Here is a 19,191-nt window from a genome sequence, read left to right on the forward strand (position 1 = left end):
ATTTTCCACTTTTCTGCAGAATTAGAAATGGCGGATTTTTCGCACGCAAAAATGACGTATTTTGCTATCCCTTTGAAAATAATAGGTGCGAGAGAGCACGATGCATTGTGGGAAAGCAAAATTTGTCAGCATGCTATTTCATTTGCACAATTTTTCATTCCAAATCGTCACCCCTGTCAAAAATTCGTGTGGCTGTGTGCGTTTTTGGTCACTCGATTTTTGCAGGGTATAACCGCTGCAGAAAGTCACAATGACCGTAAAATGACTAGTAAAATGACGTGGAGCGTTTTTGCAGGGTTTTGCCTTTTTTCTTGCGTGAAAAATAGTAGTATGGAAGTAATTTTGACGTTTAAAAATCTACGGTGAATAGTGAAACAAGCAAGAAGAAGAGCACATAAACAAAAGAAATATAAAGAATGTCACTTCCTTATTAGGGAAAGTATTCGCAAACATATATTTTTGATAATTTTCTGTCTAATAAATGTTGTTATTTTTCTAGAGTGGTCCTCAAATTGGTCAGCTACACCACCAACATCAATTGCCGGCAGTGTTAAATCTCCACACCAGCAAATGCCACCGCAACTGGGTCCAATGCCACGACAGCCTGGTCTAATGCAGTCAAAATCCGGTCAAATGCCACCTCAACACCCTATGCGCCAGTCATTTGGTGGCCATGAGCAACAAGGTCCTCCAGGTATGCCGCCCGCATCTACTGGACCAGGTGGGGCAATGACACCACATCCAGTTATGCCAAGGTATATACCACAACAGCCACCGGGTTATGCAATGCCACGATAACAGCAGCAACAACCTCCCCAGGATGGCTATCTGCCAATGCCACAAAATCCGGGCTATCCACCACAACCTCAAAATCCAGGTTATCCTCTACAACAACCAGGTGCACCACGTGGTTACATGGGTCAAATGATGCCACCAACACAACCTGGACAGACGCCAATGCTCAGTCAAGCCGGGTCAACCCCCAATACCCGGACACGTTCGGACGTTCTGGTCATAATGTATGCTAATACAACTAATAATTTACAAATTAGCTGATGATTATTTTTGTGTTATTTTCTTTAGCAACCACCTGCAACTGTTACTGGTAAATATCAACAGCCGCAACAGTATGATCAAGCCCAACGCCGTTTAGATCCCGATCAGATGCCAAATCCGATAAGCGTTATCATTGAAAATCAAAATAGCGCTGGTGGTGCTTTTATTACTAATGAACAGGGTTTATTACCACCATTGGTGATCACAAAATATGTGGTAGAAAATTAGGGTAACTCCTCGCCACGTTACGTTAGGTATCGATAATCGAAATTAATGTTTTGTTTGGCAATTACATTGATCTTTCTTCTTTGCAGGTCGTCTTTGTATTGCATACCTGCAACAGCTGATTTATTAAAAACAACAGCTTTGTCCATTACACTTACCGTCTCACCAATGACACGCACGGTTGAGGGTGAATACGAGCCACCCATTATAAATTTTGGTGAATTGGGTGCAATTAGATGTAATCTTTGCAAGGCTCATATATACAATTTGTAGATGCTGGTCGTCGTTTCCAAAGTCTTGTGTGTAAAGTAACAACAGATGGTAAAAAAATCTGTAAATTTTGCTTGTGTTCATTGATCCATATTTTTTCTCAACAGTGCCAACTGAATATTTCCAACATTTGGGCCACACCGGACAGCGTGTCGATAAATATGAATGTCCTGAACTTGTATTGGGTACGTATGAGTTTTTGTGTAAAAAATGTTTGGTTACCGATAGCTCTCAAGGTAAACCTCAACTCATATCCAACATCAATGCCTCGCAATCAATTGTGGACGCTATACGCACTACATTGGGTCCACGCAGTATGGACGAGCATATTGATGATTCCAGTGGGAAGGCCACAATTTCAAATGATGGGGCAAGCAGTATGAAACTATTGCATATTGTGCATCCAGCCGTAAAACTCTAGTCGACATCGCCAAATCTCAAGATGCTGAGGTAAGTTTTTTGTTATATTAGAATGTGTAGAATAAAAATGTTTCTCTTATCAGGTCAGCGATGGCACCACTTCAGTAGTACTTTAAGCAGGTGAAATCTTAAAACAAGTTAAGCCATATGTTGAGGAAGGCATGCATGCACATATCATCATTAAAGCTATACGTAAAGCATTACAATTATGCCAAAATATGACATGGCTGTACATGTAGAGGCGCCAATCAAAGGAATAACAACGTGCTTTATTGGAAAAAGGCGCTGCCACAGCAATGTCCTCCAAACTTATTCATCAACAAGAAGATTTATTTTCTAAAATGGTTTTGGACGCTGTACTTTCCTTTAATGGACCCAAAGTCATACAAAAAATATAAAATCGCAAAATTAAATATAGAATTGGAATTGAAGGCTTTTATTCAGTCTATAAATTTCACTTTCAGACAATGTATGTATATACAAAGAAACATTAAAAACTAAAAATAAATATACATACAAACAGTGGCTCCGAAATCTATAATAGAAGCCACCTAAACAAAAGTTGCAAAAGTTACAGAGAGTTAATCAAACTTTGAAAAACGGACATCAAAGTTTGCACCTTTTTTGGCAGAGGGTCTCGCAAATTTTTGAGTACGCAGCTTTGTAGCCCAAATAATTTCAAAATAATAATGTAAATGCTAGAACTACTAAAAAGTTTATCTGAATTTTCAGAACTTTTTTGTAGAGGCTGTTCAACATTTTCTTCCATACAAAAGAAAATTTTTCTCATGCGTTGTATGGAAGAAATTTCTCAACAGCCTTTACAAAAAAATTCTGAAAATTCAGATAAACTTTTTAGTCGTTCTAGCATTTACACCATTATTCTGAAATTGATTGGGCTACAAAATTGCGTACTCAAAAATTTGCTAGACTCTCTGCCACAAAAGATGCAAATTTTGATGTCCGTTTTTCAAAGTTTGATTAATTCTTTGTAACTTTTGCAACTTTGGTTTAGGTGGCTTCTATTATAGATTTAGCTATGTTTTGCAAATTAGAGTGCCTTTTTGTGATGCAAATTATACAGCCTTCCTGTGATGCATTTTAATCGAGATTTTGATACAATATAGAATATTTAATGGTTCATCTAATGACCTGATTAGATCAAAGTTTAAAAAATGGCACACTCACGCTTCTGGCAATCAAGTGACGATATGTACAGTGTGCGCCAAAACTAAAGCACCGAAGTCTCTGTTGCTTTTGGTTAAGTAAAATCTTAAATTCAAGTTCTTAATTCAATGGGGCGTATACTCTAAATTAGTTGCAACTTTTTTGACAGATAGCCCATTGGAAGTTTTGTCAAAAAGCTACAACTAACTTTAAGTACCCACTTAATTCTGACTATGAATATGCCCCAATATTTTGCTTTTATTTGTGAAGACCACATCGACGGCTGAGTGGAACATCACCGTATTTCAAAACATTTTTCGAAAATTCCCTTTGTCAGAAATTGTTTCACGAGCGCCTTAAATTAGAACTTGTTTCAAAAATGCCCTATTTCAAAACTTGGTTCAAGAACGTCCTATCTCAGAATGAGTTTCAGAAACGCCCTATCTCAGCTGCAAGTGTATTTAGTTTTCGTTCAAATATGACCTTTTGTAAACTCATTCTAAGATACGGCGTTTTGGAACTAAGTTATAAAATAGGGCGTTTTAGGAAAAGATTCTAAGTTAAGGCGTTCTTGAAACAATTTCTGAGAAAGGGCATTTTTTTTTAAATGTTTTGAAACAGGGTGATCTTCCACTCAGCCGTCGATATACTAAACATTTATATATTATATTGAGTATATGTTCTTCCTTAATAAAATAGACTTAACATCCTAGAACTTATAATTTGACTTTTGTTGAGCTATGTAGATGTTCTGAAAGGAATTTCGGTGCTTTATTTATGTCGCACACTATATATCATAAATTTCACCAACAGACTTCAATATTTACTCTTGGAGAGCTCATTAATAATACAATACAATAAATAATAATAAAGGCATGCTTTCAATAAGCGCCTATAAACTTCCTCTCTTATCCATAAAAAAATAAAATAGGTTTATTAAGCTCTTATAATTGGAAATTTGTATAGAAATGTCATTTTAAAATGCTTTATAAACCTCCAATATTTTATATGAATAATGGGATTAAATAAATATACCCCCTTATACATAAAAAATCATGAGGGTTTATAAAGATTTTTAAAATGACATTTCCATACAAATTTCCAATTATAAGAGCTTAATAAACCTATTTTATCTTTTTTATGAATAAGGGGTATAATTTATAACAAACATAAAATAACATTTCTTTTTATCTAATAATATATTGGGTAATATGAACAAAAGAGTTTGCTAATAGACTTCAATATTTTGACGCTTTAAGAGCTTATTAAATTCATTAAATGTATACTTTCAATAAGGGCCTGTATTAGGCTGAGGCGGTTTGGCAATTTATACCGTGCCGTCGAAATTATAGTTCCTCATATTCATACGAACCAAAAATTTAATGTTGTTATAAAAAAAATTAAAAACTTAGAAGGAATCATTCGCAAATCTAAATCTTTTCCATTTTGAATTCAGAAAACGTCAACTGAATTTCAGAATAGGTAATTGGATTTCAGAATAGGCAATTGAAATTCAGAATGTGTGAAGTGGATTTCAAAAATAGACAATTCAATTTCGGAAGGCATCAATTGGATTTCAGATATCAAACAATTTATTACGCAAAGTTGGAATATAATTTGTAAGTTCAAGGCATTTCATAAATTCATTTAAATGTAAAATGGTTCGAAAGGTATTTTCTAAAATCCACTTGACGATTTCTGAAATCCAATTCACACATTCTGAATTCCAATTACCTATTCTGAAATCAAATTAACATATTCTGAAATCCAGATAACTATTCTTAATCCAAATGACAAATTTTGAAATTCAATTAACTATTCTGAAAGGTGTAGTTGACCGATCAAGTATGTACCTATTAATTTGGCAATGAGTGTATGTTGTAGGCCAATGTTTTGTTCGTACCAACATAAGGAATCATAATTTCGACGGCGCGGTCTAGCCTGCTTACTTAAATATAATTTATAACAATTTTTCATGAGGACGATATGTGATCACAGGTGGTGCACTGACGTACAGACCAATTTATTCTGTGGTCTGGCTGGATTTCTGTTCCACGATTTTCTGTAGAAGGATACTGTTTATGTGAAGACACATGTCATCTCCGACAGAACGTGGCAGCTTATTTAGCAGCCAGTCAAAAGTCGATAATGCCTGGGCGTATGGGGATTTCTTACGATCCTCCAAAAACTCCTCTTCCTTTTTTAAAATTCTATTCAAGCGCCCCCACTTCTCATCTGGACTTTGAGATAACGTATACGATTTCGAACGCTTTGGATTCTGTAAATACAAAATGATAGGTCTATTTATATATTTTATTTATTTATTATTTATAGAACGTCATGCTGTTGCGCTTATTGCCAGACATCAACGCAGAATGTGATGCTGATGCAAATGCGCAATACTGCTGTCGATATTACCATCTGCACCCATACTCACATAGTCGTATTGGGAATCGTTGTCACTAATTTGCGTGCTGTTCAAGTCCTCTGAGGGATCTAAGGGAGATTGGCTTGATTCCTCACTGAAATTCGATGAAGATGTAAATGTCCTGCAAGGGAGTACATGTACAATGTTAACATTTTTTGAAGTATACACACAGAATTCATGACAATGGATCAAACTTCAAAAACTTTTTTTTATCAAAACTTGAATTTTTTTATCCGAATTTCCAAAAGTTCTTCGAATATGCAGTTTTGTAATGTCCAAGTTAGAAGTTTCTCAGAAGTTTCCCCGAATTTTCAGAACTTTTTTTGTAGACAGTGTTGGTTATTTTCTTAAAAAAAAATAAAAATATTTCGTTTTTTATTCGATATTCAAAAGTTTCATTTCGTTGATATCAAAGTAAAAAAAATTGATTTTTAGAGTTTGAGTATTTTTTTCCATACAAAAAACGCTGAAAAAATTACTAAAAAATTCTAAGTTTTTGATTTTGTTTCTGATGCCAACATAACGAATTTAAAAAAATTTTTTTTGACTTCGTTGTCGAAAAAAAAATATTTGTTTATTTCGTTGTGCAGCCTTGTTTTCTACCATACAACTCATGCACAAAAGTGATTTTTCAATCAAAACATATGGAAAAAATACTCAACACTCTCGACAACAAAAAATTCTGAAATTTCGGGGAAACATATGAGGTACTTCTAACTTACACATCTATCTATATATATAAAAATCAAATTATGTATGTATGTAGGTATAGATCGAGTTGCGTCCTAAACATATCGACCGATCACAACCAAATTTGCACAACCCACTAGAAACCTTCCAAGGATGGTCATAGGCTAAAAATAATATCGATATATAAAAGGGGCGTGGCACCTCCCATGCAAAATAAATATTTAGTACTACATAACTCTGAATATATTCATGCTAGAACATTGAAATTCAGTAAGGAGTTATATGAGGTCAATCCCCAACACAAACAAAATGTGGGGAGGGGGAGAAGGTCATCGGGAAGTTAGTTAAAAGTGGATTGCAAAATTACATCCTTGTTGTGAAACGTTTGGCAAGAATGCCATTTCCCCGGCAAACTCCCAATATAGCCGCATCCAACGCAGCGCCGCCGCTACTGCCACTCTTTTGCCGCTTGGATGCTCTGGCGTGGTAGCGATAGCTTTCCCGAAGGCTGGTCCACGCGTCTTTGCTTTCAATCACTAATGTAAATAACACATACAATTAAATGTGACACTTTGCATTTGCTCACAATTGTTAAAACATGTCCAAAAATGTCGCGAGAGGTATATAAAGATACGTACGTGACTTCCGTACCAATAACACACTTGCAGTTTTCGGAACACGCAATACTTGTGCGTACACGAACCAAATGGAAATTACAGCAAATTTCCAACTTTTCTTGCAAATACCTATTTATAAAAGACAAAACGCGTCTTTTGACACTCCTCCATATATTTTTGGACGTGGTTTAACAGTTTTGAGCTAAAGTAAATAATTACCAATTAAAATACACAAATATGGTAATTGTTTACTTTAGATCACAACTGCAAAAACCCGACCAAAAATATCGGAAGAAGTGTCAAAAGACGAGTTTTGATCCCAGGACCACCACTCCGAGAGCGGAAACTCAAAATTTAATTTCTGTCAAAAGTTATTTCCAAAAAACCGAAAAATGGCCCCGGGGCGCTCCGAAACCGAGGGTGGGATCCATAGTTTTCTTGCGCAGAACACCTTTCTGCATTGGCGGCCTTCGGCCACTCTTATAAAAAATTACCCTGGGTGGGTCCAATACCGGTTTGGAGACCAAAACTATATCCGCGCAACACACTTTTACCCACAGTTTTTCTTGTGGGTACTACAAAATCATCAAAATAACAACCACATGAAAATTTTCAATTTTGTTTGCAAATATCGGTAATAGTCTAGTTGAGGGGTCGACTGCTAATACGCTACGACGCATCTTGACATCAGTATTAATAATCCGAAGGCGGAAAATAAAAATTTTAACGCGCTCAAAAGATATTAACGAAAAACCGAAAAAAGACCCGCGGGTACCTCCGAAACCGGGGGTCGGATCCATAGTATTTTTGCGCAGAACACCTTTCTGTGTTGGCGGCCTTCGGCCGCGATTATAAAAAATAACCCTGGGCTAATGGATTAATAGTGCCATACCGTAGCCAACCAATTGGTTTTGGTTTTTCGCCATATCCATAACCTAAAAATATTTGAGTTGGTGAATTTATTAACTTTTTGAATATTTTACGTATTGGTTTGGGATACGTTTTGACTAAGAGACTTATTGTTTGTGGAATATGTTTGTAATTTTTTGTGTTTTCCTAATTTTTACGAAAATGTCAGCTGTTTAAGGTTATGGCACCATTAATCGATCACAATGGAGATGGTTATGGATATGGGTATCGGTACGAATATGGCGTTAGAGCTAATGAAGTTTAACTGGCCCTATGTAGTTGGTCAATGGTGCCCTATAATAACGCCGGAGCCACAACATAGCAAGAGAACCAATTAGTTTTAAACAATAGTTATCACCAAATTATTGGATTAGGGGTTGAGCTCGAAATTGAACCTAAAATCCTTTATCAGTAGGCCGATGCATCAAAAACAATTAGTTTTTAGTTTTTCGCCATATCCACAACTTACAAATATTTAAGTTGGCAAGTTTATTAGCTTTTCAGATACTATTATATACTAGAAATATAATTTGTAAGTAATTCTTTTGAAGAATCTTTTTTCTGAAATTATCAGATTTTCTAGATGCAGCAATGTCAATAAATATGTTTACATAAACATGGTTATGATGAAGACATTATGACTTTGTTAAAAATTTAATCTCCAGGTTAATAGATAGGCGTGAATATTTTATGGAATAAGTAAATGTACACATAGAGCTTGTTTTACAATTTACAATTGAAACATATTTTGGTTTTGCATTTAAACTTAAAACTTCTTTTTCAACGAAGAGCGTTCGTTTGCATTTGTATTTATTAAATTTTCTGTCCCATATAATCTAAATTATATGAAATACATAACAAACGACAATTCCGTGTGAAAGAAAATCGTCACGAATTACAATCGATGCTGTGTGCAACACAGCAACACTTTTGAGCAAACATAAACCCTGTTCCAACTTTTCTTGGCCCTGCACGAAACCCTAATTGCCGATTGTGGCCAAACTAACAACGGTAACCCAGACTTTTCCCGTTATTTTTTCACGAAGGTCTTTATTCTGCTCGTGTTTTTTTACCATTCGGCTCGCTCGGCAATGGCAGCCATATTGAACAGCCTGTCAAACCTCCATATTGAACAGCCTGTCAAACCTCCATATTGAACAGCCTGTCAAATGCTTGACAGATAAGAGATCACACTTTGTCATCATTCACAATGTTACAGATGAGCCAACCTGTATATAGTTGAACCATGGACTGAACCAAAAAATGTACTACATATGTATTTGTCGCGCTGGTATACTGCGTAGCATAGCGGAATGACTTTGCGCCATGCTGCGTAGTAATCAGTGATCATCAGTGTCATTGTTTACTATATAGTTTGGCAGCTTAAATAGAGCTTATGTTGCGAACAGAGTGGAAGGCAATGGACTAGGCAGTCGAATGTCATATAATGAAGGAATTGATGTTCAGAGTTTATTCGAAATTTTCCCGAAATCGTGAATCACTAAAGGGAGTGTAGTTAAGTACGAAAATGAAAAAAATGTTGTTAGGTTTTGCTCCTTTTTTAGCAGAAATTTTCATTTTAAAAATGTAATGTACAAACCAATGTTCATTCTAATACTTTTTTAGCAGAAGATTTTCATTTTAAAAATGTAATATATAAACCAATTTTCTTTCTATTACTCATTTTATATATGGAGCTTCATATGCACTTTATAAAAACGTACTTTTTATTTTTACGAACTTATTCCTCAATGAAAATAAATGAAACACGTATTAATGTAAGCATTAATCATGTTGCTTACTTCTCAAAAGTTCGTCTAAAATATTATAAATGTGTTAAAAGTAGCAGGACTTAAATAATGTTGACAAATCTGATATTTCAAACTAATTTTATATAATAAAAATGATTTCATAAATTGCATGCATTTTATACATATGCTGTTTAGGTAAGAACCTAAATATTTATATCTATTTTATTTATATTTTAAATTTTCTCTAACTATTCGTTTTGTGCTGAGTAAATTTTGATTATGCATAACTTTCTTTGGCTATATAAGCTAGCAATTCCAGGGGCCGTTTTCACCATCTTCGGTGAACGCTAACAAACACTTTATTTGAAAGAAATCGTCCAGTGATTCGTCAAATAAGGGTTACTTTAAAATAACGGACGTTAAAAGTTCCCCTGTCACATGAGGAAAAATGATCAAATTGTGTCGCGTTCCAGGAGGATATATTCCACCGTCTCTCCTGATCGATTACGAAATCGACATGAATTCAAAATTATGTTTTTTATTTAGTTGAACGGCGATAGAAAATCGGTTTTTTTTTTTAAATGCAAGAAACTTCAAGAAGAACGTAAGTTTTTAATCATTTGCGTGTTGCTTTGACGTTGGCGTTGCGTTGCTTATGGATTGAAGCAATTAAAGCCCGTGTGTTCAAAGTCAGATGTAGACGCAATGCAAGAGCCAAAACGACGCAAAAGTCACCTTAAGCGTATTTGCTTTAGGTGTTATTTATCAATATTAATTAAAAATATTAGATCTCCTAAAAAGTTGAATTTAGGCAAGATACACAAGAGGCGTAGCTTCGTAGACGCCTGCAAAATATGGCATGCAGCTAAGATCTCTCTACACCTCAAGATTGCTTATGCTGTGCCTAATACGCGTCTATGAAGCTACGCCTCGTGTCCATCTTCTCTTAGATTATATTTCAAAGAAATTTTTTTAGCTATAAACTTTGTTCATAATATTCATGTACATGTCTACTACTATGGCAGTCTCTTGCATACTACTATTTCATTATTTAAAAAAAAATTTAATTCGGAAATATGCAACCTTATCATGTGCATTCTCAAACACGGTTGCCACACCATGTTGCCATTTGGGACCAAAATTTATCGAAAAAAAGACCAGGCCTCAAAAAAACGGACCAAATTTTAGTTTTATTTTATTGGAATACAAACAATTCGGCAAATTACTAGAGTATCGTATTTGTTGTGATAAGCGAAAATTGTAGGATGTTTCAGGGGTGTCCGATATAAAATTTTAATAAAGGAGACACTGGGCTTTAGTTCAAACTGCACAAACAAAAATAAAGTGTACCTTTAGGTATCACATTTTCAAATTTTTAGGATAAGACTATGTCTTTCACCAATCTAACGTTGTGGACCTAGTTTTGCTTGTTTGCAATGAAATAAAATGTGTAGCGCAGTTATGTTTTAGTAAGGAACGGTTAAAAAATTTGCGTTGTGGCAAACTCAATAAATCGTAAATGAAACTAAGTAATTGTGTTAATGCTATTTTTATAGATGCTTTTATTTTCACTCACAGTTTAAACTTCATACCAGAGCCTAGATTCAGTAAGTGTGAGTTTTGAACTCAGACTAAAAATGAAGCGTCTTAAAAGTTTCAACTGTATAATAATTGAATACCGATCGAAATATCTAAACACTAAAACAAGTCTTTTTCTGATAATTCGTTGTTTCATCAAAAATTAATGACAATGTATTTGTCCGAACATTCAACACTTCATTTTTAATGCCTCGCCTAAATTATCTCCCAAGTGAAATGTGATTGTTCTGCCACATTTTATTGATAGAGCAATTTTCGTGGTAAAAATTTCATTGGAGTAAATTGAAAATTAAATAAATAAATAAATGTAAGGCGCGATAACCTCCGAAGAGATCTAAGGCCGAGCTTCTCTTCCAATTTGCGTCGTGCTCCTCTTGATTTCCCCTACAAATTGGCCGGACGGGACCTACATGTTTTATGCCGACTCCGAGCGGCATCAGCGAGGCAGATGAGTTTTCACTGAGATCTTTTCATGGCAGAAATACACCCGGAGCGCTTGCCAATTGAAAATTATATGTGGGTAATAGATTTGCGGCAATTTTTTTTAGCAGTGTTTTGAATTTTTGTTTCAGTGAAAAAGAAATATAAGTACCAAAACCGTGCCAAAAAGACCCAAAATTGAGAAAAAAGGACCAGATGACCATATAGGGGAGGAAGGGAATGGACTGAAGTGGCAACCGTGTTCTCAAATGCAAGCTTCCACATCAAATACATATACATATAAGTACTTCGACATTACGAAATACATTGTCGCCTTGCATAAAAGCTTTTTGACCACCATAATACCACAGATTAAGTATAAAATTTCACAAAAATAATACATTTTTTCGAAAAATCACACAGAATATTCACAGTCATTGTTTACGAATTTAGAAACAATGAGAATGGCAAATACGAACGTGTATGAAATGTAATGTCAAAACGTATATGCACATGGTTGTATTTATATGCACGAAAACGCTTTAAAATCGCATGAAAATGTTAAAATAAAGTTCAAAAATAAATGATAAAAACTTTAATATAAATAAGAAGATTCTTTTAATAACAACAAAAACGCCTTATATATTCTATATATATATGAATTGGTAAGGATTATCGCACTTTAAAATTTAAGTTAAATAATCTAAAGATTTTTTTTGAAACTGAGTCGAGAACTGTGCGTGTGAATGTGCGAATTTCACCGATCAGCTTTGCGCTCATTGTAAATTTTACCAAGTAGCGCAACTAACAGCTGATCGGTGAAAATACGCACATTCACACGCACAGTCCTCGACTCAGTTTCAAAAACAAACTTTAGATTATTTAATTCAAATTTTAAAGTGAGATAATCCTTATAAATTTATGTATACAGAATATATATGGCGTTTTTGTTGTTATTAAAACAATAGTTTTATTTATATTAAAGCTTTTATCATGCTTTTTTTATCTTTGAAAAAACTCCGAACACCATTCCTTCATTATATGACATTCGACTGCCTAGTCCACTGCCTTCCACTCTAGTCGCAACATAACATCTACTTAAGCTGCCAAACTATATAGTAAACAATGGTTGCGCTACTTGGTAAAATTTACTATGATCAGTGTTCTTGATCATGGTTCAACTATATAAAGGTTGGCTCATCTGTAAAGCAACAAAATATGTATGTTCAAATTGTCAAAATATGTGTATTGGTGTTGGTGCGAATGGTATGGAATGGAAACATAAAACTTAGCAGTTTTTGTATGTGTAAGTAAAATGTTGTCAATGTGTTGGTTTCATTTTGAGTTTGCCATCTCCTTTTGACAATCCCTTCGACCATGCAATGACATAAATAAAATCAGCTGATGAGATGAGCCAACCTGTACATAATTGAACCATGGTTCTTGATCATATAGAAATTTCTGAAAGCATAGTGTAGAAGTACAAGTGTGTTGACTTCTTTCTGACAGGCACTCGCTTAAGTGGGCATAACGGGAAAATCTGTGTTACCATTGTTGTTTCGGTTGAAAAAGGTCAATTAGGGTTCTGTGCAGAGACGTAAAAGATTGAAACAGGGTTTATGTAGTCACAAAAGTGTTACTCCTGTTCCACAGCATTTTAATTTTATTTCACGGCGAAAAGTGTTCAGTTCAGAGTTTTTGATTTTCATTAAAAGTTTAATTTATTACGGAAGGTTACTCCTTTAATTGTAAAAAGCAGAGAAAACGTAGAGTTTTTCAAATTATTGTGAAACACTTTTTAATTTGAATTTCTGTACCCAAGTTCACTATGAAAACTGAAAAATGTACACTTATTAAAAACTCATTTGCACACACAATTTCCACTTTGAATTTAATTGTGTTTTTATGCATAAAATTTTGAAACTAAAAACAAAATTTTCATTTGTCAGAAAAAATAAAGAAAAAACTGCCTAATGTCAAAAACCCCTATCGCAATACAAACTGGCTTGTTTGTTTTTAATGAACTACGTTGATTTTTTCTTGTATTTCGTTAGTTTTTTCAAATATAGTTCACATACTTTCACCAGTATTGAAACCTTATTGGCTCCCTCGACAAAAAATATAAGAGAAAATACAAGAAAAATACATAGAAAATAAAGTAGCGTCATATAGGAATTTGATTTGTTTGCAATTACAGCACCATTATATTTGCAGGAGGCTTTCACAGCTACAAAAATTAAGGCGGATTTAAACAGACGCTGTGGTTGTGTTGCATTCATTAATTCATCTGTCGGGCGAAGTATAGAAAAATTTACATAAATGCTTTGGTTGCGTGCCTACGCTAAACTATATTTCAAAAAACTAACGAAATACAAGAAAAATACAACCTTTCATTAAAAACAAATGAGCCAGTTTGTTTTTCGATAGGTTTTTTTGACATTCGGCCGTTTTTTCTTTATTTTTTTTCAGACAAATGAAAGTTTTTTTTTTAGTTTGAAAATTTGATGCATAAAAACACAATTAGAATCAAGTTTCTTTTGAAAAAAGTGAACCATTAGAGGAAGAAATAATTTGCGCGTGTTATTTGCTATGTTTTATTGTTAAAAATGTTAATGTAAAAATAAAATGTAAAAAATAAACAAAAACATGACAAACTCGCTAATTATGGGGGAATAGTGGCCTCGCTTTTTCATGATAAAATTTTTTTTTGTGTTTTGAAGTTCCGATAAAGTTTCGTTAGTTTTTTTAGCTTGAAATCCAAGCAAAGATAAAGTAGTGTCATATATGCTTTTGAAGTGACCAAAGCGTTTTATATAATTTTGCCCTTATGCATTTGTGTAAACAGCCTTAGAAGTGAAATTTTTCCATGTTACACATGTGGCGCTTTATATTTTGACTCTAATTTAAATAAATTTTGCTTCCCGTATGTTTCCGCATTGTTGCAGGCTACAAATCTAGTATTCTTATTTCCGCGGAAATATATGCTACTATTACATCTGTAAATTGTACAGTTTTATTTAACTATTAAATGCAACTCAGCTTGAAGTACTCTTACGTACCAAAAATGCAACTCTAGACCTGAGATTTGCATCAGGTGAGCGAGGCTGTTTGTAGTTTTGACGTTTATCGCTTAGTTGACACACTTGGTATAGGTACACTATGTCTGAAAGTTTTATTAAGAATAAAGTATTGTATGGATAGCATCTCTTTATAAAGTGAGCCGTGATGAGCAATGCAGCTGCTAAAACTCGTCCAAAAATGATTATCAGTATACAGTTTTGCAGATTTTACATATAGGCTTTCGAATGGATTGATTTGACAACGCAGCATAATGAATGATAAGCAACCGGTTGGATACTCAGAAGACGCTGAGGAAAACACCGTCACTTCAAGTAGGGAAAACTTCTCGTACATTATTATATTAATAATTTTTTTGTTCTAATTTTTAGCTAATACCATTAATCGCATGTCGGCGAGTCCCCGATCAATAACAACACAAGTCGCCAAACTAACTTATCCGGGCACGGCAAAACCATTAAAAAAAATTGGGACAAAGAAGCAATGTAAACCAATACAACATACTCATGATAATTTGAAGCAACCAGAATCAGAGGCTATCGATACAGCTCGAAACGAGTTCAGCAAGAAAAGAGAAGAACGTGACAAAGAAGTGAAAGAATTTAAGTCGTACATAACTGGAATCGCTACAAGTAGAGAAGAGGGTGACAAAAATGAGAAAGAATTAAACAGAGGTTCTACAATACACAAGAATGAGGAGCTTAAAATTAATACAATAACTACTTTTCGTAGATGTAAAACTGAAATACTTAGTAATAAAGTTGAATTGATATCAGAACGGCCGATAACAACTAGAAAAGGGGCTAAGGAAAGATCCAAGTCCAGTCATCTTCCAGATACAAAATCAAAAGATTTATTACCTTCAGCTTTATGTAATACAAAGAGAAAGTCGTATAACGTTGAAGAAGCACGGAAGTTCTTACAACAGCAAAAACGTCGAAGGCGCTGTCAACAATCCGCTTCAGCACTAAAAGTCTATAATGAAAAAAACGCGTTTGAAAAGGAGGAAATCAAAAAAAGACTGGAAGAACTAAGGAAAAACTCTAGAGCCATTATTACGAAGAATGTAAAAAGAAAGAAAACACCACTTCTAGTCAAAGCCACTACTAACAGAAATGTAACAACAACGGAAAAACAAGAAAAATCTATTGCGGATATAATCGTTGAACCAACTAAAAAAACAGGAATTATTTATGTTGAAAACAACAATCGTTCCGAAAACAAAGGTACTTCGGCCACCATTGAGAATCTATCGGAAAGATCTCGAAGTAATGGTGAAAGGAAAACGGCTAACGTAAGTAAAATACTTGCTGAGTTGTTTGTTTAGAATAAAATATTAAAGCACTTGTCCACACTATGTGCGCGAACAAACTAATCGGATTTATAGACAACCTACGGTAGCGCTTCCCAAGGCAGTCGGTTCTATGTACCGGAGCGACGTGGGATTTTTCCCGGCCAAGAACTGTCATTTCAGGGTACCCATTTAATTTGTTGCGACCCTCCCACAAATTGTCATCCTCCCAGCAGCTCCTTGCAGCGAGACTGCTCCATATTCTCTTGCTCCGAGAAGGTATCGAATCCAATCCGGGTCCGTCTCCTGACCTCGGTCCTGAGAAATAGTTTTGCTGCGTATTATTATTATTATTATTATTTATTTATTATTACGGCGTTTTAAGCCTAAAACTTAGATTATTACAAATTATAAATATATTTTAATAATAATAGGATTTCTAGCGTTTGGGGTGTCGGAATGCATGATATTCCGATCAGCACGGGAACTGGTGGTCCCAACGACGAGTCTTGGAGTCATCTCATTGGGAGGTTGGAAGGACGTGTTCTCAATCCTGCTCTACTCCAAGACGTATGATTACACAGTTTTATTATTTATACTGTCGGAATGCATTTGATTCCGGTCTACCCAAAAGCTAGCAGCTCAGCAGAACGAGCCACTCTTATCGGACGGTTGGAAAGGACGCGTTTCCAATCCTCCCTGTACCAGCTTTTATGTACACACAACCAACTATAATATATCGTTGTTGTAGTAATATACGTGATTCACATGAACACTCCACCTGTTTGTCTGGGACGATATTTTCCGGAATTCTGTCCCAATTTGATTGCGAGCGATATATGTTTTTGACCTGATGCATAAGGTTCCTCTGTGTCTATTTGGATTGACATGTACGCTCAAGGATCAGTAACATGAAATACAGATACAAAATATTTTATCTCATTGGAAGGGTTTTGTAATATTCTAATAAACTTTTTTTGAAGGTGTATAAGTTTTCACAATTTTTAACATGATTAGGTAGTTCATTAAAACATTTCAGGCCTTTGTAAAATATATTTTGCTTGTCCATTTCTGTTTTGAGAAGAGGTAATCTAAAATTATTATTTTCCCTGATTATGTAAGAATGGGTTTCATTCACATAAACAAGTTTTTCACTTAGGTAGGCTGGTAATTTACCATGCTTGATATAAAATACAAATTTCATACTATGGTAAAATATCAACTGTTTCACACTCAACCAGTTTAGTGCATCAAGCATCCTCTTTATGGAAGTGTCGTATCTCACTTTCAATCTTTGTTTTTCATAGCTTTGTTTTGCATAATTTGTAACCCGTCTAGTTGTGTTTCATTAGCAATAAAGAATATTGTAGGGCAATATAAAAAGTGCGGTTCTGTGATGGATCTATATCCTTTCAACTTATATTTCTTACTAATAAGTTTACACGATCTCTTCCAAAATCCAATTTTTTTGCCCATTTTGGCAACAATATAATCAATATGATCCGTAAACCTCAGTTTATTGGCAATCAGGATCCCTAAGTACTTAAATATTTTGACATCCTCAATGCTTGTATTCAATATTTTTAGATTTAAATTAAGTGATTCTTTATTGGTCGTCCTAGATAAAACCATGAACTTAGTTTTGTTAACGTTAAGCTTGAGTTTGTTAATGCAAAGCCATCTATACAATGAGTCCAAATCTTCTTGCATTTTGCTCCTTGCTATTGAAATGTCCGTTTCATTTACTTCAAGTAGCGCATCATCTGCAAACAACCTGATTTTACTATATTTCAGTGCTGATGATATATCGTTTATGTAAATGTTGAACAAGATTGGTGCTAATACCGCCCTTGTGGTAAACCTATGTCCACTTGTGCCTCGGATGAGACTACTGACTCGGTGGTTGTTCTTTGTTTCCGGTCTGATAAGAAGCTTCTAAACCACTGCAATTCATTTTCCCTAATACCAATTTTTTGTAGTTTATCGAGCACTATATTCCTATCAATTGTTTCAAACGCTCTTTTCAGGTCAATGAAAACTGCTACTATATGTTTTTTTAGGCTCAGCTCTTCCTTTCAGCTAGATATGACGTAATTTAATGCCGTCTCGCAAGAGTGCCTTTCTCGGAAACCGGATTGTCCCATTATAAGTATTTTATTATTTTCTAAGTAATTAAGCAGTTGATTTTTTATTGCAATTTCTAGAATTTTTTCTATGTTCGGCAATGTATTTATCGGCCTTAGTTCTTCTGCCACTATTGAACCTTTTACTTTCCTAATTGGTACTATTGTCGAAATTTTCCACATGTCTGGTACTATTCCAGTAGTGATGGATTTGTTTATAGTAGTTGCATAGAAGAAACCCATGTACGATACCGAATCTTTAATTACGCCTTCTGAAAGTAAATTCCCCCCCCCCCCCCCCCCCCCCCCCCCCCAGTTTTATTTTTGAACCTTTTTGCTATACGTGTAACATCCTCAACCGTAATTTCTTCGAATTTTAAACATGACCTACCTGTAAATTGGAAGTCGTTCTGACTTTGAATAACTTCAATTTCCCTGTTTATATCAACAATGCTATCTATAAAGAAGGAGTTCAATGCTTCAGCAATATCATATGTCACACCTTTTACGAACACCGTCAAGATCTTTTCTTGTGGCCCCGTTAAGTTTACAGCATGCTTAAGATGCTTCCACATTAGCTTGCTATCTGAACTATTGATATCAATATTATTCTCCATGTATTTAATCTTTTTAAATTTGATTAGTTTTTTGTAGTACTTTGCGACCATGTTATATTCGGTATAGTCACCCGTTGCTCTAGCTGGTGAGTGCAACCGGTATTTTAGTTTATTCAATTCTGTCAATTCTTGGTCATACCATTTATTTCTTAACTTTACCGTACTGTTTTTTTCAAACGTTAGTACTCCCATACAATCTAGTAAACAAGTATTTATATAGTTGACCATGTCGTTGACATTCATGCTCCTTATTAAACTGAGATCGCAATTCCTCAGTAGAGTGGTCAAGTTATCGGCAGAATAATTCTCCCAGGATGTTGATGAAATGACTCTTCGTAACGGGTTTGAATTACTTACTTTTATAGCAAATGAAATAGTTTCGTGATCGGATATTCTGTGGTCTTCAAGATTTACACAAGACAGTATATCAGCGCTTGCATGTAATAAATATATTTGTGTTTGAGAAGTTTCCGCGACTCTTGTATTGAAATTTATTTTTTGTTTCATTGCGCTACGTGCACAAATTGCAT

General features: G+C 34.7%; 1 protein-coding gene and 1 long non-coding RNA gene across 2 annotated transcripts; both read left to right on the forward strand.

Annotated features, from left to right (window-relative positions):
- The first annotated feature begins 374 nt into the window (after positions 1-374).
- LOC137244427 (uncharacterized) lies at positions 375-2,716 on the forward strand. The gene is made up of 5 exons (XR_010950988.1): positions 375-1,019; positions 1,084-1,310; positions 1,371-1,602; positions 1,659-2,001; positions 2,055-2,716. It is a non-coding gene; the product is annotated as an uncharacterized lncRNA (long non-coding RNA).
- Positions 2,717-14,687: 11,971 nt separating this feature from the next.
- On the forward strand, positions 14,688-15,957 carry LOC137246032 (mRNA export factor GLE1-like). Its single transcript, XM_067777150.1, has 2 exons — positions 14,688-14,944; positions 15,002-15,957. Exons 1-2 carry the CDS (start codon positions 14,884-14,886, stop codon positions 15,955-15,957), a joined length of 1,017 nt encoding a protein of 338 aa, XP_067633251.1. The 5' UTR covers positions 14,688-14,883.
- Positions 15,958-19,191: the final 3,234 nt, after the last annotated feature.

This window comes from Eurosta solidaginis, chromosome 3, assembly GCF_040869045.1.
Source record: "Eurosta solidaginis isolate ZX-2024a chromosome 3, ASM4086904v1, whole genome shotgun sequence".
Lineage (NCBI taxonomy): Eukaryota > Metazoa > Arthropoda > Insecta > Diptera > Tephritidae > Eurosta > Eurosta solidaginis.

Bases quoted from the DNA above. Each gene is read 5' to 3' on its own strand.
- LOC137246032 (XM_067777150.1), top strand. From the start codon at position 14,884: ATGAATGATAAGCAACCGGTTGGATACTCAGAAGACGCTGAGGAAAAC. The intron at 14,945-15,001 runs GTAGGGAAAACT...TCTAATTTTTAG, and splicing joins GGAAAACACCGTCACTTCAA to CTAATACCATTAATCGCATG.